Source organism: Cupressus sempervirens, chromosome 2 (assembly GCF_028749045.1).
Source record: "Cupressus sempervirens isolate cs-2001-9-10 chromosome 2, ASM2874904v1, whole genome shotgun sequence".
Taxonomy (NCBI): domain Eukaryota; kingdom Viridiplantae; phylum Streptophyta; class Pinopsida; order Cupressales; family Cupressaceae; genus Cupressus; species Cupressus sempervirens.
Window position 1 is genome coordinate 76,794,371 of NC_143119.1, and position 22,884 is coordinate 76,817,254.

Here is a 22,884-nt window from a genome sequence, read left to right on the forward strand (position 1 = left end):
GTCTGACGCAAGATAGGATGACCAAAAGGCCAATCCCAAGCTGCCCATGGTAGAGTTACACACGAAAGCCAACAATATAGGAGGAACCATAAGAAATTATATTGAACTCGATGCAGATACGATGAGACAATCTTCTTTATACATGCCAGTTATAAGGCATACCTGGTTGCAGCTATATGTATTCAAAATACATTCTGCAAGCTTAGAGGCTCAGGCTTATAGAGCCAAATTCTTATTATCTTCCTTCTATCCAACTTTTTTCTACCTTTCCTAAACCTACATCTCAAATTATATAGCCAACAAGACCACAAGTCAGCCTATTAGGCAGTTTACTACAAAATAGGTCTTGTCCCAAAAGGAGAAATTAGAGACTAAACAACTAAGCAAAATAGCATCCGCGAGGACAAAGGTGGGTCCAAACATGATCCAAGAAGAGATCCCCAAGGCCGTGAAAAGCTGTGATATCACAAATACCCTCACCAAAGCCAAACCCGCACTTTATTTGAGCTGCTAGGAAATATGTTATAAATAAAGAGAAGGATAACTCTCGCATATGATCAAATTAGGTTTTGCAAACATATTAAAAAGATCCATGCTAGGTCCACATTGAGAAGCCAACTGCATTGAAAGAAATAGCACAAACAACAAGGGCTATTCCACGAACAACTGACAAGAACAAGAACAGTAAATCTTTTTGGTTGATGCAAGATTGCCAAAGTACCCAAGATGCTCCTGCATAATAGAATGACCATCAAGGGCGAGTGTTAAAATAATTATGTAATGTCTCAATAATGGTCATTCTATTAGGATCTTTTATTTTTGTAGTTTGTTCTTATGTAAAATGCTTCTTTTCTATCCTTCGTTTTTGTGTTAGAAACTTTCCTTGTAATCTCTATTTAAGGAGCACTTGTTTGCTTTTTTTAACTCATTGAATATCAATCAATTATCATTTCAAAAATAATTCTGCTCACAACAAGTTTGGTTAGTTATTTTTTGTATATTCAATTGATGTCTTTATCTCCTATCTTTTTGCTCAATATACACCTAGAAATGTGTTGAAGATTGCAATAGTGATTACTATCATCAAACTAGCACATAATTGTGATTGTACCTATTGAATGTTGATTCCATTGTAACATGCTTGGAATTGTGCTTATGTGAGTGGAAATGACTTGGGGAAAAGTGAAAAAAGTGTCCCTTGTGAATTGCAGTTGGCCTCTACAATAATGATAGGTCCTTTAGGGTTTGGACCTTTAATTGACTCATTAATGTGGCTTAAATTGATTTCTTTGCTTGCATAGTTTGATGTATATGTTACTCCATGGCCTTGTTATTAAATCTTGCTGTTATGGACATGGAAACCCTTTTCAAAGACACATCATCAATTTGTGCCTTAATGGTTATTCATTTGTATAGAGAGTTATGTGGAGACAAATGGTGAAAAAAGGTGGGAGTGTTAGAGTTTGAGTGTTAGGAATGCCTAATGACGTAGAGGTCTGAGGTTTGAAAGGAAGGCAAGTCGACGAGGTGAAGTTTGACTCTCTAACAAGGTTTTGTGAAGGAGTGGGCTTTTGTAGAGGTATGCTATTATGGGCTTGGCCAAAGATGGATGTAGGTATGATTGAATGCCCAAGTCTGACACTTTGATGAACACAGGAAAATTGGAGTTGGGAGGAAATGCATGTTTGGATAGGGAAGTTTAAAACTCCAATAGGGATGAAGGAAAGGTTATACTTAGATGGGATCACAAAGCTTGGACAAAGAAACCCAAAACTCTGATGACTTGCATTGACCTAGAGGATTGGTCATGCCGTCATACTTAGAAATTATGAGGGTCTTAGGTGAATACATGGGGGATGAAAGGGAGGAATACATTCCTAAGATTGGATGAAGTGAGTTGTGGGAATCAAGAAATGGTTATTTTTTACTTTCCGCATAAATTGTATAAAAAGGGGACATGACAAGTCAACCCCCTTCAAATTTGCCTACCATTAAGCAATCGCAACTTCAGATGTTTCAATATCTATGGGCTTTCTCATGTGACATCTTGTTTGGGTAGGTCTTTCATCTAACCAAGTAATTCATGATGCTCTCAACTTTCATTCTCTTACCTTCATAATTGCTTTGAGAATCTTATTTAGTTTGAGTTCCCCATTCAACAGGGGTATTTGTTTGTTACATCCCAATTTTTGACCTAATTTTAAATTTGCTCATAGCCGTTAGATTGAACAGATTTTTCTTTCATAATCATGTGAAGTAGGTAGTTATTTATATTTGTTGTATTAACTATTAATGAAGATGGTCGTTATCCATTATTTGTCATGTGATGTTTAGCAGTTACTTGGTTTTGGAATTATGGTTAATAATTAAATTCTTTAAATGTTTATATGAAAATTATTATGAAACTTGTTATTATTGTGGAAGTATTGCAAGAGAAGATGAAGGGGGGAAGCATTGCTAAACAGGATCAACGGAATGGGATACTAGCCTACTCCAGTCATCAAGATTGATAGGTATGACCTTAAATTGCCTTGGCAAGGACCTAGCGACTTGAACTTCAGGATACAACTGAAGGACCACATGAGCTATTAAATAAATAATTTAAAACATAAAATAAATAAATTAAAATGTAATACATACCTCAAGGATTTTGAATGATCTTTCACAATATTATTTTAATATATACCTATGTACGTACACAGATATAAATATTAAGTGATGCCATAATATTATTTTCTTCTAATATAATGATGCCACCTCACAAATATATCTATGTATACGTAGATAGATAGAAACTATAATATTTTCAATTTTTAATCTTCAAATCTTCTTCCAACCTTTATTTTTTATTTTTCTTTTAAAAAGCGATTTAACACTTGACATCTTTAATTGGTGTTCAAAGAGCCAAGATATTCTTTTTGTTACAGAAGCCAAGGAGTCACATTATTTCTTTTTAATAGAAGTCGAGAGTGAGAGGCGGATATATCTATTCAAGCAACCGACTTCCTTTCTCAAGATCAACTCCCTCTATTATTTACGACTTCTTTCATTATTTTCCGTTCTTCCTTTGCTCATATTTCTGGCTTCCACTTACCATTCGAATCTCTGCAAACTCCAATCGAAATCTCTGCAGATTATAGTGTTGTCATTCTTGTTAGGGGCTGCCATATATTGTTCTTCCTTGCTGAAGTTGAGGTTCCATTTACATACTGTAGTTATGCCTAGTAATCAATTTGAAGAAGAGCTAATACACAAGTGTCTAACAAGACTTAGACATTTCTAGAATTTATACCAGGTCACGTGGTTGATCATTTTTCAAATATTGCTATAATTCCTTTAACAATTATTAATGCATTTCGATTTCCATAGTACTAAACTGCAGATTATACTCATTCATACTTAAATAACCTTCAAAAGTTGTTACTATAAATCATAGCAAAGTATCCAAGACATGGAATCATGAATTATTCTTGCCGTTGGAAATCAGAATCAAATGACTTATATTTTTGCAAGTCTTAAAGAATATAATCTCTCAAATCACAGATTGTGAAATGCTGAAAGCATCTAATTGTTGTAAATTAATAGAACAGAGCCGATTGCTCTGAGATTTCGAACACCTAGGACTCACCGACAGTATAGCCATGGAAAGGTGAAGAGGTGAGATGAAATTTGCAGACATGGAAGTGAAATCAGATATGATACAATTAAATCCAAATAATTTTACTTAATAGCTCATGCATATTCGTATTGTTGTTTCCTTGTTGTCAAGTCGAGCGGTGGTGATCGGGTCATTGAACCCATTAGAAAAACCTTGGCCAAGGTCGTTTAAAGGCATGTTTGCCATTTATTGATCATTTGATGTTAGAGGTGCCAGTAATGCAGACGTGTTTGTCCATAATTGTGTGGACATTCTAAACACATGCATGTTTTCCATCTATTGATCACTTGATGTCAGAGGTGCCAGCTGTGCAGACATATCTGTCCATAACTATGTAGACATTCTAAACACTAGAATGCTTAGGTGGCTGGACTAAAAGTATCCCAAGCCCAATCCCGGGGTAGGGAGGGCTTTTCTAATTCAATAGATTGTGTGGGGATAGGTATGGTCTAAGGGTGGGAGGTTAAGCCTAAGTCAATGCTTCTCCTCTTACCGAAAGTCGAGGTTTGCACAACTAGCTAAACACCCACTGGATAATACTTGTATGTTTCTTTTCTTCTTTCCATGATGAGCATTTACTTTACTTGTATGTAGAAAAAGAGAGTTAATTATTATTATAGTTATTGGTAAATATAGTTATTTTTCAGTTAAATAGTTATTTTAGTTGATCATTGATACAATTATTTTTAGTTAATCGTTAATCTAGTTATTTCAGTTGATCATTGATATAGTTATCTCAGTTGGACATGGTTATTTCAGTTAATCATTGATGGTTAAAATAGTTAATGTCATATGATAAGGAATTCAGTTATCTGTTCAATGATTGTTTGGAAAGATCTCTTTATAAACTGTCTTTGTTACATATATGAAAAACCATTTGTTACATATGGTATTAGAGCATTGGGTTCAACACTGAACCTAGGGCACACTACTTACTAGTAAACTTGAAAGTTCTTAGAATAAATGTGCATGATGCAATTATGTAAAACACTCCGCAAGAAGGTTTGACATCCCATCTTCTTGTATTTAATTAAAAATATGCCAAAATTCGACTACACTTGCTACTCCATGTCCCAAGACAATGAAACTCTGAACTAGGCTTTGCAACGAATGAAGAAGGAAAGAGTCAGGTGGACTCTTGCTAGTAAAGCAGCATATAGGAACAAACTAATTCAAAATTGAAACACTCGTTAGGGCAACTCTCTTCTGCATTTCCACAGATCCTAGATAATGCGGGATATGTACAAATCTGTATCAAAACTGAATGTTGAGAAGCAAAATTTAGATTCCATAATGTAAACATCCTCAGTAGAGGAAATTTTTGTAAATAAGGCTGCCATTAATGCAATAACAAAAGTATTAAAGTTAATTAAATAAATTGGTTTATGGGTGTATTATATTCAATCACAAACTCTTTTAATTGTTGTAGGCACACTAAAAAATATGTATACAACAAATTGACACAAAATTTTGTAAATTCACAGGTTAAATTAGTAAACAAACAAAATGAGTAGCAACGAGAATGTTGCAGATCATGACATGGTCCGTGAAAACACACAATCATCCACTGATTTATTACTTTAGATTTTGCAATAAACGCAACTGAAGTTAGATAATATAGAAAAAAGAATGAATGAGATGGTAGCCCAGATGGGGCAAAACCAAGAGGAAATGCAATCCTCGCCTCCTCCTAGAATAGAGATAGAAGTCTTCGAATACAACAAGAAAATGTCTTCACATACTGAAACTAAAAAACAAAAGAAACAAGAAATAGTGAGTGATCTGTCCGTAGATATTAAGAAAATCAAACCACCCAAATTTGTTGGTTCTAAATCCGAAGAGGATGCAAAGGCCTGGTTCATCAAAATGGAACAATGCTTTGAAATTAGGAACTTTTTAGAAACCTCAAAAGTGGTTTGGGGAATGTACCACTTTATTGGAGAAGCTGCTACATGGTGGGGAAAACCAAGGTTGAGCAAAACATTAAAACTACTAAAATTACCTGGGAAAAATTTGTAACCATTTTTAGGAATAGTTGGTTACCCCAAACTTTTTATGACAAAAAATTGTTAGATTTTTAAAACCTGAAACAAGGAGACATGACTAATACACAATTACTGGGAGAAATTTATTTGACTACTGAAGTATGTACCACCATATCAACAAGATAGAAATCTGAAAGTGAGAAAATGTATTATGGGTCTGAATAATAGAATAGCAGGAGCAGTTGATGTTCTCACTCCTTGAACCATGGAAGAAGCTTTAGAGAAGGTTGTCTGACAGGAATATAAAATCAAGAGAGATGACTCCATTCGGGATAATAAAAGGAAAACAAACTGGAATAGTGAAGGTACAGATACTGGATCTTAGAAGAAATAGTTTAAGGATTACAAGTTTAGCAAGCCATAATCAAAAGGAAATGGAATTAAGGATTTTAAAAGTAATTTCAGTATAAGTAAAAATAATAAGAGCAATGAAAAGAAAGGGCCACCTTTAGGATGCTACAATTGTGGGGGAGATCAATATGCTAGTAAATGCCCCGTCAAACCCAACACCAATCAGCCCCACCGACCACCTCTTCCACAATAGTAGCATGTTTATCAGCAAAGAATCCACGCAACCCTTGACAATAGACAAGTAGAACAACAGATAGGCTTGATTGAAACTCCGAGTAAGATCTACGGGAGCCCTGTCTCTATTTAATTGATACTGGAGCTTCTAAATGTTTTATATCGCCTAAACTATTAAGTAGATTTCCAAAGATATCTAGTTTTATGGCAAAACCATGGACAGTTGAGTATGCAAACCAGTGAAGGGCTAAGGTAGAGTAGTGTCTTTTTGAGGCTTGGGTTGATTTTCCAAATTTCTCTACTGAATTGAATCTGTATGTAGCACCTCTTGGGTCTTACAACATTATTATAGGCATTAATTGGCTCAATGAGCATAAGGCCAAGGTGGATTGTCTTGCTAAAACTGTAGATTGTTTGGATGATCAAGGCAAACCTGCAAGCATTATAGGGATTAAACATGAAGTTAAATCAAAACAAATATCTGCCATGCAACTTAAGAAATATGAAAGAAAGAGTTGTGAGATTTTTGCAATAAGAGTTGAAGATATGAGAAATCCTATAAATACCACATATGGTGATGACTACATTTTTGAAGATGGGGAAATTAGAGAAAAATTAAGGGAGTCTTTTGAAGAGAAATATCCCTACCTAAAGAATTATTAGGATGTGTTTCTCGAAGAACTTCTCGGTCTACCTCCATCATGAGTCTTTGATTTTACCATAGATTTGTTACCAGGAGTAGAACCCATTTCTTGGGCACCATATCGCATGACCACCATAGAATTAATGGAGTTGCAAATATAATTACAAGATATGTTAAACAAGAAACTGATTCGGCTCAATGTTTCACTATGGGGAGCCCTAGTATTGTTTGTTAGGAAGAAGGATACTATCAAGAACCGGTATCCACTTCCTAGAATTGATGACCTTTTTGATCAAATAAAAGGCGAAACAATATTTTCAAAAATTGATTTGAGGTTAGGATATCACCAGCTTCGTATCAAGGACGAAGATATTCACAAAACTCCATTTAGAACTAGGTATGGGCATTATGAATTCACAGTGTTACCTTTCGGGTTAACCAATGCTCCAACAATTTTTAAGAATTTAATGAATAGCATATTCCAAGATTGCCTAGATAAGTTTGTACTAGTCTTTATAGATGATATTCTAATCTATTCAAAGAACGAAGAAGAACATTAAGAACATCAAGAACATCTCGAAAAAGTCTTACAAAGGTTAAGAGAACATAAATTATATGAAAAATTGTCTAAGTGCGCTTTCTATCAAAAGGAAATTTAGTATTTAGGACACATTATATCAGCTCAGGGAATAGTTGTAGATCCGTCAGAAATCAAAGCAATTAAGGAATGCCTATACCTAAAAATGTGATAGAAGTTAGGGGTTTCATGGGATTGGTAGGGTTCTATAGGAAGTTTGTCAGGAATTTCTCCAAGATAGCTTACCCGATTACATCACTTTAGAGAAAGGGAAGGAAGTTTGTATGGACAAAAAAATTGTCAATCAACTTTTGAATGCTTGAAGAAAAAGTTAACCACAACACCCATATTAAGAGTACTTGACCCACAAAAGAAATTGGTTGTTATAACTGATGCATCAGGAGGAGTAGGTGTGCTAATGCAGGATGAGTAGGTAATTGCATACAAATCTAGGAAATTGGAGAATTATGAGCAGAATTATGCCCCCCATGATTTGGAATTAGCAGCTATTGTTTATGCTCTTCAAATGTGGAGACATTACTTGATTGGAAAAACCTTTTGATCTACGATCCGACCATCACGGCCTAAAATATATTTTTACTCAACCTATAATCTTAATGGTAGACAAAGAAGATGGCTGAAATTTTTAGCGGACTATGAATTTCACATAAGTTATATCAAAGGCAAGGAAAACAAAGTGGTAGATGCCTTAAGTAGGAGGAGACACATTTCTACAATGGCTATTATAAATTTTAGATTAAGGGACTAGATTTTACAACAGCTAGAGCATGATGAATTTTATGCAGAGATTAGCTTAGCTCTCATCAGAGACCCACAAGATCCCAAGTATCCGAATTTAGGATGAAGAGGATGGACTGTTAAGATATCATGACAGGATTTATGTACCCAACAAAACAAAACTTCAGAGAATGATTCTAGAAGAATCTCATTCAGCTCCATATTCAAGACACCCTGGAGTAACTAAAATGTTGTCAGATATAAAACCTCTATATTTTTGGAAAGGAATGAAAAGGGAGATAATAGAATTTGTGGTAGGATGCTTAGAATTTCAAAGAGTAAAAGCAAAACATTGATACCTAGCCGATCTTTTGTACCCAAATGAGGTACCAGAAGGGAAATGGTAGATAATTTCCACGGATTTTGTACAAGGATTACCATGACACGGAATAGACACAATACCATTCTAGTAGTAGTAGATAGATTGACAAAAGTTGCTTATTTTATACAAGAAAATCTAACTGATGGAGCACCAGAAATCACTCATAAATTCATAAAGGAAATTTTCAGATTGCATGGAGTTATAGAGAAAATTATTTCAGATAGTGATGTTAGGATAACTTCCAGATTTTGGCAAACATTATTTTCAGCATTAGGTACTAAACTAAACATCAGTTCAACTTATCATCCTGAGACAGATGGTCAAATAGAAAGAGTAAACAAGGTATTAGAAGATCTTTTGAGAGTTTATTGTATAGATCTGCAATATCAGTGGGAACGTATTTACCATTGGTAGAATTTTCTTATAACAATTCCTACCAATCCACCATTAAAATGGCCCCCTTTGAGGCTCTATATGGCCACAAATGTAGAATTCCTGGGAGCTGGATATATCTATTCAAGCACCTGACTTCCTTTCTCAAGATTGAATCCCTCTATCATTTTCGACTTCTTTCATTATTTTCCGTCCTTCCTTAGCTCATATTTCCAGCTTCTACTTACTATTTGAATCTCTGCAAACTCCAATCGAAATCTCTACAGAGTATAGCGTTGTCATTCTTGTTACAAGACTGTCATATGCTGAAGTTGAGGTTGCATTTACATATTGTGGTTACTTCTAGTAATCAATTTGAAGAAGAGCTGATACATAAGCGTCTAGCAAAACTCGGACATTTCCAGAATTTATACCAAGTCATGAGGTCGATCATTTTCCAAATATTGCTATAATTCATTTAACAACTATTAATGCATTTCGATTTCCATAGCAGTAAACTGCAAATTATACTCAATTCATACTTAAATAACCTTCAAAAGTTGTTACTATAAATCATAGCAAAGTATCCAAGACATGGAATTATGAATTATTTTTTCCATTGGAAATCAGAATCAAATGACTTTTATTTTCGCAAGTCTTAAAGCATATAATCTCTCAAATCACAGATTGTGAAATGTTAGAAGCACCTAATTGTCATGAATTGCTCTGAAATTTTGAGCACCTAGGACTCAACGACAGTATAGCCATGGAAAAGTGAAGAGGTGAGATGAAATCTGCAATGACATGGAAGTGAAATGAGATATGGTACAATTAAATCCAAATAATTTTACTTAATAGCTCATGCATGTCTGTATTGTTGTTTCCCTGTTGTCAAGTCGAGCGGTGGTGATCGGGTCATTGAACCCATCAGGAAAACCTTGGCCAAGGTTGTTTAAAGACATGTTTGCCATCTATTGATCACTTGATGTCAAAGGTGCCAGTTATGCAGACATGTCCATCCAGAACTGTGCGAACATTCTAAACACCAGAATGCTCAAGTGGCTAGACTAAAAGTATCCCAAGCTTGATCCCCAGGTAGGGAGGGCCTTTCTAATTCAATAGATTGTGTGGGGATAAGTATGGTCCAAGGTTGGGAGGTTAAGCCTAAGTCAATGTTTCTTCTTTTACCAAAAGTTGAGGCTTGCACAACCAGCTAAAGACCCACCGGATAATACTTGTATGTTTCTTTTCTTCTTTCCATGATAAGCATTTACTTTATTTGTATGTAAAAAAATAAAATTATTTTAATAGTTATTGTTAAATACAGTTATTGTCAGTTAAACTAGTTATTTCAGTTGATCATTGATACATTTATTTTCAGTTAATTGTTAATCTAGTTATTTTAGTTGATCATTGATATAGTTATCTCAGTTGAACATGGTTATTTCAGTTAATCGTTGATGGTTAAAACAATTAATGTCATATGATAAGGAATCCAGTTCTCTATTCAATGATTTTTTGGAAAAATCTCTTTATAAACCGTCTTGGTTTTTTATATGAAAAACCGTTTGTTACATTGTTGAAGGTACAATATTTTTCCCAAGTGCTCTCTTTAGGTAGGACCAAAGTAACAAGAATCGGAATCGGATCGGAATCGGCAAGGCCGAATCGAATCGTGAATCGGCAATGAATCGGCAATGAATCAGCAAATATGAAAAAACCCTTTAAATTTAAAGATTTTAACAATTTAAAACTTATTTCATGCACCCTTTATTGAATATAACTTAAACACACTATAACATCATCAAATAGAAGTTAAAACTTAACATACATAAACATGGAACATAAAATCCATCACATATGTAACTATGTTATCTAAAATGTAAATTGTAGGCTAGCTGAAGTAAATAGAAATCAAATGATCACAATGATTTAAATCATAGAATGTATGTAAGATGATCCATAAGACATCAAATCATAAATGTATGTAAGAATCTAAGATGAAGATCCATGAAAGTTTGAAACATATGTCTATCAATGATTCAGTATCAATATCTGTAAACAAAATATAAAAACAAGGCTCCAGCTCGAGCCTCAGACTCATAGTCATCATCATCATCCTCAACATCACCCTGAAGCTCGGCTGCAGCCTCAGCCTCAGCCTCTGAGTATCCAGTCTGCCTAGTAGCAAGGCGTCTAATGTAGGTCCTAGAGGACTGCCGAGCCATATCTCCCGCATGTAAGATGGGCTCATGAACGTCGCTAGGGCCTGTGCCTGTGCGTGCACGTGTGCGTCTACCAATGCCTGAAGAACGTGCTCTAGCTGCCTCAGCCTCTATATCCACCTGGTCAACCCACACACGGTCTTCCTCAGTGAAGACTGGATCCACAACCTCTGTGAGCCACTCTGATTCTGGATCAATCTCCTCTAGAATGATCGGAGAGGAGTCAGTGCCCAAAATCTGTCTGATCCTAAGACGGAGGTTGTAATGAACAAAGACAATATCATTCAACTTCTGCACTGTCAACTTGTTTCTCCTCTTCGAATGGATGTGCTCGAACATGGACCAACTGCGCTCACATCCAGAAGCGCTGCTTGGCTGACTCAGAATACGAATGGCAATTTTTTGAAGTTTTGGGGTTGTGGCCCCAAACATTTGCCACCATCTATCTGCAATAAGGGAAAAATTGAAAATAGAAACAATTAGTCTCATTTACAAATTACAAGTTAACTCTAAAATTACATAATCAACTTTAAGATTAGAATCTAGATTCATGAACATTGAATATATTATTTAATTTTTACCTGGCTGTAGTGTTGTCTGAGCATTTATGGCCATCCTGCTAGAGAAAAGTGGCCCCTCTTTATTGTTGAACTGGTCTAGCTCAACAATCGCAGCAGCACTATCTTCATCGCTACTCAACCTCTGAATCACTGTGTATAAGCCAGTGAGAACCTCCGCATCCGCCTTGAACTCAGGACGGAAACGATATGCCGGATTCAGAAAGTAAGCTGCTGTATGGATGGGTCGATGGAGCTGATTCTGCCATCTCCTATTGATGATGTCCCAAATAGGGCCATACCTCTCCTGCACTCCTGCATATTGGGCTCTGATGGCCTCCTTTGCCCTATCCATGCCCTCATAAATGTAGCCCATAGAGGGCTTCTCCCCATCAGCAGTTCGTAGCAAAGCTACAAGGGGCTCAGTGACCTACATATAAAGTAAAACAAAAAACTTGAGTCAAAACTTAAATATAAAATAATATAACTTAAAGTAAAAGTAAAATACTAAATGTTAAATTGCAATAAATTTACCTGCAGGATTTCTCTAGCGGGTTTCCAAAAACCATCCTCATCAAATATGCAATCCGCCACATCTATCCCTACAGTGGTTGTAGCATAGGAAGAGGAAATCCACTCCCGCCCAACAAACATGCTCCTCAATTCATCCCTTGATGTCAACAAGGACTGCAAGGTGATGAAATTCGAGGCAAACCTCGTGATACCTGGGCGAGCTAACTTTTTTCCTTCTGTGTACTTCCTCATTGTGCTAAGGACAAATGAATGATTATAAATGAATTTGCATATGTTTTTTGCCCTTTCCACACATGACTTGACAAACTCAAGTTTGCCAATTTCCTCCAACATGAGGTCAATGCAATGTGCCGCACAAGGGGACCAAAATATGGTGGGGTGCCTCTCCATCAAAAGTTTACCTACAACAATTTTAAGTCAATTAGAAATTCAAATTTCAAAATTCAAATAAATTTATTTTCAAAACTTGAAAAGTTAAAAGTTTACCTGCAGCAACATAACTTGCTGCATTATCCGTCACCACCTGGATCACATTTTGTTCTCCCACCTCTGCTATGACTTCCTCAATAGCCTCACATAAGTATGTGGCATTTTTTACATGTGCGGAAGCATCAATGGATTTGATGAACATGGTATATCCTACAAGTAACAAAACAACGAATTAGAATATTAAAATTAAATGGATCATCAACAAATTAGCATTCAACAAATCAAAATTTACAATTATGTATGTAGGAAAGTAGAATGATCAATTACCTCCACAGGATACAAGAAAATTGAGGAGTGTTCTATTCCTCCTATCTGTCCAACCATCAGTCATGATGGTGCAACCTTTTGCAATCCACTCCTTTCGGTTCTCCTCGAGCTCAGCCCTCATGTCCTCTACCATCTCATCCAAGAGGTATCCGCTCAACTCAGCCTCAGTTGGGGCTTTAAACCCCGGACCACAAATAGCAACCGCGTCTATCATGTTCTGCCAATAAGGAGACCTGTCACAAATAAAAATTTAGATGTCAAAGACTCAAATTATAAAACAAGTAAATATAATTAAAGTTTTACTTTTACTTTTAATTTTAACTTTAAAGAAAACAACGAAAAAAGAATCAATTACCTGGCTGCAATAAATGGAATGTTGCAAAAGTACCAAAATTTGCATATCTCCTTTCTGGCAGCATCATGAATTTCCTTGTTCAAACCCATGCCCTCAAGCGTGGGTTGGGAACCAGGAGTAGTGCGGGGCACAAAGTAACTATCCATTCTGTTTTTCCGCACTCTAGGCTGCAATAGGTTGGTGTGGGACTCTGTCTCAGTATGTGACCGACTAGCACCAGCACGAGCAGAAGAACTAGGATAAAAAGGAGGCCTAGAAGAACCCTCTCCAACACAACCTACAGATGCAGAAGCTGATGCAGATGCAGATGTGGATGCGGCTGCAGATGCGGATGCGGGAACATGGGAGCCAATACCCCTTAACCCTTCAAGTTGCATTTTCCTATTGGCTTTGTCTTTTTCAATTTTTTCTAATGCCATTAAGCAAGTGCGTTTTGCCTCAGGAGTTTGGTGAGTGCAAATTGTAACATCGTGTCCAGGTATAGCAGCAATGTGGTATTTCAATCTATAAATACCCCCAGAAGTTATTTTTTCTTTACAAAAAATACATTTTGTTTGATATTTGGTTCTTCCAGGAAACTCTTCGTTATATTTCCAACATTCATCTTTTCTACCCATTGCGAATTTGCAAAAAATGAAAGCAAAGGCTGCTGCAATAAAAATTTATATGTAAAATATCAAAGTTTGAAGCTAATAAAAGCTACAAAACAACAAACCCTAGTTTGCAACTTAGTAAAAATAAAGAACATTCAAGATCTAAACTAAAAATCTTGAAAACTATAAAAATTTAACAAAAAATGCATAATACACTAACATGCAAAAAAAAAAAAGAGCACTTACCTCTTGCAAATGAGTTGAGGAGTGTTGAGATTGGCTCCCTAATGCTCCCAATGCAATTGATGGCCTCCCCAAATGGATTGCTGATCTCTTTTGTGCTCTTTCTTCTTGCCGGTTAGAAACCTATGGCTTTTCTTTTCTCTTCTTCTCTCTCACTTTTCCTCTCTTCTACTCATGTTAAATAAATAGAAGACCCTTTAGGGTTATAACAAAGAGAAATGGTCAAAAACAAAGTAAAAACACCAAGCAATTTTTTAAAATTTTACAACTCTATACTTTATTGGCTGCGGGCGATTCCTGCCGAGTTTTCCAGGCGATTCATGCGATTTTTTGCCTGAATCGCCTGAATCGGCGATTCAGGCGATTCACTTGAAGAAATCGGCAATGGCGATTTCCGACTCCAAAAAAATCGCCATTGCTGAATCTAATCGCTGAATCGCCGATTCAGGCGATTTTATGGCGATTCTCGTTACTCTGGGTAGGACACATGAAACACACTATGAATCTTGCTTTATTTTGGCAATTCCAGCTCATAGAATACTTGCTAGCTCTTATAGATTTCTATAAGGCTTGCAAAAATGATGCTTGAGTTTTTCGGATCCACTCCCCTTTAAGGAGGATTGTTTGTAAGGTTGTAGTTACACACATATCATCTCTCCAATTTGAAATGTTCTTTCTTCGATATGGCAGCCTGCATACATCTTTTTCTGATTTTGTGCTTGATGGACACTGTGCTTGAGTGACTTTAAAATGCGATGGCCTTGTTGGATCAGATAACTCAATATGTTTGGAGTGGATTATGCCTCCCAGTGTGCATTTCCTTTGTAGTCTTCCTATACGTTGAACAATGAATATGAGCAACTTCCGCTCTAGCAAACATTTACATTCACAAATGTGCGTCGCTCCTTTAGTTGATAATACATTACAATATATGAAATAATCTCCTTTATATATATATAACTTTATATTAAGACTCGAGGGTTATTTCCATGGCAACTTTTGTCAAGGCCTTTCCAAAGCTGAAATAAATATATTCCATTAGGCTTCAATAATATGAGATCAACCATTTTAATATAGACATGTTCGGGCAAGCATCAAATATATTGATAGGTTATATAAATCATTGTAAACATGAGCCTCACCGTATATATATATATATATATATATATATATATATATATATATATATATATATATATATATATATATATAAAGACTCGAGGGTTATTTCCATGACAACTTTTGTCAAGGCCTTTCCAAAGCTGAAATAAATATATTCCATTAGGCTTCAATAATATGAGATCAACCATTTTAATATAGACATGTTCGAGCAAGCATCAAATATATTGATAGGTTATATAAATCACTGTAAACATGAGCCTCACCTTATACCCCTTATTTCCTCAGCAATCCTTATTTCCATAAATCATTTTTCTTACATAATGTTCCAACTAATATAATGTTAGAATATATAGTTCACTGATATAATTGAAAGGGGGGGGGGGGGGGGGTGAATCAGTTATTCAACTATTATCACAATTATCAACCTTAAACAAACTTAACCATATGAGCAATATAAACTGAAACTACAACAAGATACTCATACACAATAACATCAGATATGTTAACTAGGGAAACCCTTGATCGGAGGGAAAACCCCGGTGGGGATAGTTCCCACAAGATGATGTACTAATATAAATCTTCCTTGTTAGAGGATGGACTTTGTTAGGAGTCTATGAATACGTTCAGTACATATGAGTCCCTGCTAGGAGACTTTGAATCCGTATTAGGAGATTCCAACCCTATTAGGAGTTTTGCCAACCCTGTTAGGAGTTGTGGAAGACAGCTGGACCCACTGCCCAAACAGCTTCAAGGGCAAGACCAATGAACCCACTGTCCAAATGATCTTTGCATTATTCCTTGCAGAATATTAGAAATGAAATGTACTTCCTCTTCTTTTGTCTTGTCAACCGGACCTATGCTCCTTCTAATCTTGTAACTAGATCACAGATCTCGCATGCAATAATTCCTTGGATCGCTTACTCGCATTCAGTAAGCACTCTGCTCCTTTTCGTACTTCGCACTTCATACAACGAACACAATACTCATACTTTCTTGTTACAAACAAGGAAAACATCTTTCTTTTATACCATATCTTCATGATAATTCCTCGAGTCGGCCTTGAGGTTTTCTCATTTAATTATAATAAGATAATTAATAAATTACAATTACACTAACATTGTCCGCTGACAGTCTATACAAAACTTCACACGTGCGATACTAGGGCTTGCGCACTCATTGACGTCATGAATAGATTGTCTTCTATCATTGCTTGATTGTGCATCTTCTTACTGCATCTCAGATGTAAGACAGTGAACAAATATTAGGAACTACTTTCCCAATACTTTGTCTTTGAACTGCTCTCTGTAAATTAGGCACAACTTTCATACATCTTCGACTTAGACTTTGCACACTTGACCACGTCATTAGGACACTGTGCCTAAGATGTCCATAACTGCACATCACCAGACAATCAAACCATTGTCCGTACCATTAAGATCTCTATTTGTTACTCAACCAGTCCTTACAGAAACCATGCTATGATGACATCAATGACAAACACAATCATGAATGCAACATGTCACCACTCTCCAATGCTTAGTATACTCCCCCAAAGTAGTATCATCAGCATTCATGCTAACATTTAATGTTCTCACACAATAAATTAATATTTTATTGGCACTCAATAATATTTTGTTATCAATCTATAGTTATTTTGAAATAAATCTTTCACAAAAAATGATAAAATACATCTGTGAGTGTTTTTGCACTAGATGTTGTCTTTTATAGAGTCTAGTTCTATAATCTTCATTAAAAGTCCATTTGTTGAACTTGTTTGATTCTTCCAAGCTACATCTAGGTCAGATCTTCCACTAATGAAAATGGCTTTGTAGGCACATCCAAATAAGAATTGGAGAAGAAATCTGAAATCAATTAAAATAATATTAATTCCCAAATCATATCCTGCACTCTTTTTGGAAGTCTTATATAAAAATGCTTTCAGTTACATTCCCATTCAATTAATATTTAATTAATTAAATTTGTAAAGTTTAATTTTTTTAATAATATTTATCATTTATTTGATATAAATAACAAATAATTAAATATAGTGTTTTTAAACTTATAAAATTTATCAATTATTCAAATCTTTTCAAATGGGGACATTGCAAAATATTGTAAATTGTTGCCAAAGGAATTGTCATGAATTGCCCTAAAAGTTCTTTCCTTCATTTTTAAAATTTGGATACTACATAAAATCTTTTCTTTAGAGAATGAGTTCCTTGGATACTGTGTATCTCTCATTCAATAACTTCCTTCCCAAGACGTCAATATATCCTTAGTTATCTACTATAATGTCGACTTTCTTATTAATTGTGATGTGTGACATTGAGCAGAAATTAGCCTTTTTGGGTAAGGCACCACAACTACTTCTTTCTTTCCTTTAGCGAATTCAGTGTCAAAAGCTTGTATTTATTGACTATTTTTGTTGCCATTCGTTTGAATCCTTTTATTTCAAGTAGTTCTTTAGGCTATTATGATTTTTCTTACCATGAATTTTTTGCAAACCAAGTAGCATTGGAACTTAGTCAAGGCATGCATAATGGCTAGCATCTCCTTTTAATAAATTAAGAATTATTTTTTGCTTCCACGAGTTTGTGGCTCTTAAATGCAACAGGGTGGTTGTGAGAAGGGGCTTGCCTTGGTCAAGCCCCGTCTAGGAATTAACCTTGAAGTGAAATAATGATTGCATGTAAAAAAGATAAATGTGAGTACTCACCTTTCTCGAGAAATCCTCATGGATGGATGTTAGGATCTGATAGCATCATGAAGATGCTTTCTATGTTGGATAATCAAGGATGTCTTCATAAAAATATGGATCTACACATGCCAAATCCAAGATCTTTAGTGAATGTATGCTTATCACTTCAATGGAGAGAGAAAGAGAGAGAGAGATCTTCTTGCTTGCTTGTGAACTCTTCTACTCGGCCACAATAGGAGATTAAACTTGCACTTTTGAGAGAAGATTTCCTTTGGAGATTTTGAGATCTCGAATTGGATGCTTGCCTTGAAATATTAAATCCCAATTCTCAATTAGCTTGATTATACTTGCGCTTGAAATCACCAATAATTGTTTGCATAAGTTCAATTGCATATGATTGTGGTATAATGGTGGATGAAAAAATGAGAAGCTTTGATGTCCTTTTATTCTCATTTCAGGATTCAGTATTGTCGAGATGACCACAAGTAAAGATCTAGAAGAAAACCCCCCATGTTGGGCCTAAAGCTTGCCTAAAATCAATGCTCAAGGACAAGGCCGATTTAGGTTGACCTAGTCTTGATAGGGTTAATTTCAAACAAATATAGGGCTTTGGAAGTGTGAAAAGCCTCAAGGAGAGAATAAAAGGTGTTGCAAATCACACGTAAATACACTTGGATCTTGAAGTCAATAAAATGAGGTCTAATAGGTCCTATAGCCTCCAATTAAATGGTTGCTAACATTTGAAGACAGTACAATAGTAAATATCAATTGCTTATTCTTATTGTATATCAGATTTAGTATAAGTTTACATTGTATATCTCATAAGAACATATCAAACATAATATATAAATACACACACACACACACACACACACATTGATATCAGTTTGCATAAATTTATATTGATTACTTTAGACATAGTAGTTGATCTTTCATAAACCTCCATTACTCAATGCAAGTATATGATAGAGTGTGAGAAGTTGGGTAATTTCCCCACATTTCTGAGCTAGCCAAAAAGGGGATAACTTTTGACACAAATGGACTAACCCATTTAGGCTGATTGATAGGCCTACTATTTTAGAATTTAAAGATATGTAGTGATTCCTATTTTTAAATACAATTATTTATTATTCAACTTTAAAAATAATTAAATGGTCTTGCTATTTTATTGACAAAATTTAGTATTAGGCACCAATTAGGGTTAGAGTTAGCATTGGAATTTAAGTAAGGGTTAGTGTTTCACGTCAAGTACTGGATGACCATTCCAAGATAAGGCAGATACAATTAGATTAGGGTTAGTATTAGCTTTGGAGTTTTATAAGAATAGGAGTCGGTGTTCCTAAGCTTTATATGAGGGTTAGAGATAGTGTTAGGGTTAGAGACAATTATTAGGGTTAAGGTTAGTTTAGGGTTAGGATGTAATTAAAGTTATGGTTCATTTTGTAATTCTTTAATCATAATCTTGGTTGTAACCTTAATCCTAATCCCATTTCCATCCCTCAAACCTAATATAAGACTTGAACCTAACCTAACCTGATGCAAGAGCATCCTTGGATAGTTTGAGATCTTGCATCGTTTTGCTGGTTTGTACATCTCTTTGGTTCTTGATGATAGTTTTTTGTAGTTTTGGCTGTGGCTGGAGGTTGAGATTGGATTATGAATTGGTATCTTGGGATCTGGTTGAGAGATCCCTAGAGTTCTTGTGTCTTTGATCGCGCTTTTGAGTTGATTTGGGTGACTGGTTGATTGGTTATTGTCTCATTGGTTTGTTGCAATTGGTTTCTGTGTACTGGTTCGTTGCCATCGTCAATAGCTCGAGTCCTTATTGGTGGCTTGGAGTTCTTATCTGTAGTTGACATTTTTTACTAGTGCCTTGACGTTCTTATTGGGGGCGCTTTTGTCAATTATCTTATTGGTGGTTGCGATCGTGGATTTTGATCGTTTGCATTTTTGGTTGGATTCTCGAGGTGGATCTTCTCATGGTCAACAGGATGGATTGATGGATTTCAAGAAGCTTCTAGATTTAGGGATTTTATTTGCAATTGTCACCAATGGGCTTGATATGTCTGTCTTGGGATATGTAGTATTTGAATGCCAAGTTAAGAGGCATTGGGTACTAGTTTAGGGTAGTTGTCGGATTCATCAGCATAGATGATGAGAATCAGGCTAAGGGCAACCTGAAAGTTAATAGCTTGTGGTGGAAGCATTACACTTGATTTGAGTGTGAGTCTTTTATGTGGCCATAATCGAGAAGGCTTGACAACTCGACATATTGTATGAGAATCTGATGATTTCGTGAATGGAAGTGTTGTTACTTGGATTCTTCTTTTGTTATATTGTGTTGATTCCACTGTGTGATTCTCGCTGGGGCTTGGACATCTCCTTTGGGGATTCTTTGTGCCTTACACTGTCTAAGATGGCATTAGAATGTCGAGTGGATTCCTGTGGCTACAAATCCGTGTTTTAGTACTTGTGAACTTGTGGCAGATTTCATATTTGCCTTGCAACAAGTGAGAGGTGTGCACAAGGGAGATTGAATTGGACCTGTTGTAGAGGGTTTAGAGCCTGGGGATTTGCTTCCTTTGGTGGACAAACCACTGAACTTGAGGCGGTTGTGCTTGAGTCTTGGAAGATGCCTCCTAAAAGAGTAAACCCTAAGATGATGGAGCAAATCAAGACAGATCTTTTAGAAGAGCTTAGATCTGAGATGACTGGCATGAGGAATGAGATCATGTGTGCCATTGCCTGTTTGTAGAGAAAACTTGGATACGGTGATGGTTATGAGGAAGTTACTTTTGGAGCTGAGGTTGAAAGATCTGATATACATGATAGGTCTCACAAATTAGAGAGATCTATGGTTAGATTGAGTACTAGTCGTAGGATGCAAGTATCAAATTACTCAGGTACATTGAATTTAGAAGACCTAATTGGCTGGATAGGTGAACTTGAGGATATTAAAGATCCTCTTAGGGTCAAATTGGCCTAGACTAAGTTGAAAGGACATGCTGCACTTTGGTGGAAAGAATTGCAAAAAGAAAGGGAAGAATAAGTTGAAATGAGAATCACTAGATGGAAGCTGATGGTTACTAAACTAAGGGCTAAGTTGACATTGGCTAACTATGAGCTCGAGTTTTTTAAGAAACTGTGGAACCTAAGGCATAAGGACATGATTGTGTAGGATTACGCCAAGGATCTTTACAAGCATACTATTGGATTTGGTCATAAGGAACTTTGCAAGGAGAAGGTGGCTAGGTATGTTAATGGTTTGAAGTTTGCTATTTAAGACAAGTTAAGCTTGTTGAGAATAGATTTGGTCAAGGATGCTTATCAGTATGCCTTGAAGGAAAAATATAAATTGAAGAGGAAACATTAGTGTAACCATAGAGGTAGGGATAAGTAGGAAGTTAATGTGAAGGATAAGTAGGTAGCTGAATAAGGATATATGACAGAAACAGCTAGAAAGAGGATAGGTGGTGGTGAATTTAGAGGTACTTGTTTTAAGTGTGGGCTGATTTGGCATAGGGCTTTTGAGTGCAAGAAACTTCTTATCTTGTAGGAGGAACTTGTTGCATATGCTGCTACACCTGAGGCTAGTGAGAACTTGACGATTTGTAGGGCATTGGTGAATTAGTGTAAAGTGGATTCTAGACAAAGGAGAAGTTTGTTGTGAATTGTTTGCAAGTCTGGAAGAAATTTTGCAAGGTAATTGTGGATGGCGGTATTAGCAACAACCTTGTTTCTGAGGAGATGGTGCATAAGCTTGGTTTGAAAAGATTAAGATATCTTTGTCCTTACTGGATAAGCTGGTTACAGGATGAACATGCTTTAGAAGTTAGAGAGTGGTGCCTAGTGAATTTCAACATTGGGCCTTATGTGGATCAAGTGCTATGTGATGTGGTGAACACGAGTACTTGTCATGTGTTGCTTGGAAGACCTTGGCAGTATTGTTGTAGAGATGGCACAATTGTGTCAAGAATGTGTTCTTGATTGAGAAAGGTAGAAGGAAGTTTTCCATGATTCCTTTGTAGGAAGTCGAGACAAGTATGAGGAGTTTGAGTATCGGTAAGAAGGATGAGATGATGGCTGATCAGATGGTTGAAGATTGGAAGGAGCAATCTTCGTGTAGTTATAGAGAACCTGAAGTGTTAGAGAGGGCATGGCATTTGGGCTCATGTGCTCATTGTAGATAGAGAAACTGGGAGGGAAAAGGATTTGGAGAAGGGCAGAGGTAAACAAAGGTTGAATGGTGTTGCTGAGGATGTTTGGGTCAAGAATAAGTATGGGATTCATGTGGTGAATTCCTCGAGATGTTCTTGTTCATGAGAACATCTTCTTGTCACCTTGGGTGTTTGATGCAGGGTCATCCTTGGGTAGTTTGAGATCTTCCATCATTTTGCTAGTTTGTGCACTTGTTTGGTTCTTGGTATAGATCTTTGGAGGTTTGGTTGTGGCTAGAGCTTGCTATAGAGTTGTGAGCTGCTGTCATGGGATCTAGTTGAGAGATTCCTAGAGTTGTGTCTTTGATCACACTTCTTTCTAAGTTGATTTGGGTAATTGGTTTGATTGGTTGTTATCTCACTAGTTTGTTGTAGTTGGTTTTTGTGTACTAGTTTGTTGCTTTTACCGATAATTGGAGTCCTTATTGATGGCGTGGAGTTCTTATTCGTGGACAATGTTTCTTATTAGTGGTGCTCTTACCAATTAGCTTGTTGGTGGTTGTGGTTGTGGATATTGATTGTTTGGGTGTTTAGGTTGGATTCTTGAGGTAGATCTTTGTGTGGTTGACAAGATGGATCAATGGATTTCAAGAGCTTTTAGATTTAGTGATTTTATTTGTAATTGTCAGCTAACAGGCTTAATA

At 36.1% G+C, this 22,884-nt stretch overlaps 2 protein-coding genes across 2 annotated transcripts in view; one reads left to right on the forward strand and one right to left on the reverse strand.

Annotated features, from left to right (window-relative positions):
* Window positions 1–22,884, forward strand: part of LOC149571122 (RNA polymerase II transcription elongation factor) — a 92,109-nt gene that overhangs the window by 17,699 nt on the left and 51,526 nt on the right. The window lies entirely within an intron of this gene.
* Window positions 10,851–13,226, reverse strand: LOC149571123 (uncharacterized). Its single transcript, XM_089812682.1, has 5 exons — window positions 13,013–13,226; window positions 12,743–12,895; window positions 12,257–12,657; window positions 11,747–12,152; window positions 10,851–11,611 (listed from the first exon to the last, which is right to left on the reverse strand). Exons 1-5 carry the CDS (start codon window positions 13,224–13,226, stop codon window positions 10,989–10,991), a joined length of 1,797 nt encoding a protein of 598 aa, XP_089668808.1. The 3' UTR covers window positions 10,851–10,988.

What these genes read in the sequence shown, in the direction of transcription:
- LOC149571123 (XM_089812682.1), bottom strand. Translation starts at nt 13,226, where the DNA reads ATGATAGACGCGGTTGCTATTTGTGGTCCGGGGTTTAAAGCCCCAACT. An exon ending in TTTTCTTGTATCCTGTGGAG is followed by an intron (nt 12,896 to 13,012) that starts GTAATTGATCAT and finishes TGTTACTTGTAG; the next exon opens with GATATACCATGTTCATCAAA. An exon ending in CCGCTAGAGAAATCCTGCAG is followed by an intron (nt 12,153 to 12,256) that starts GTAAATTTATTG and finishes CTTTATATGTAG; the next exon opens with GTCACTGAGCCCCTTGTAGC.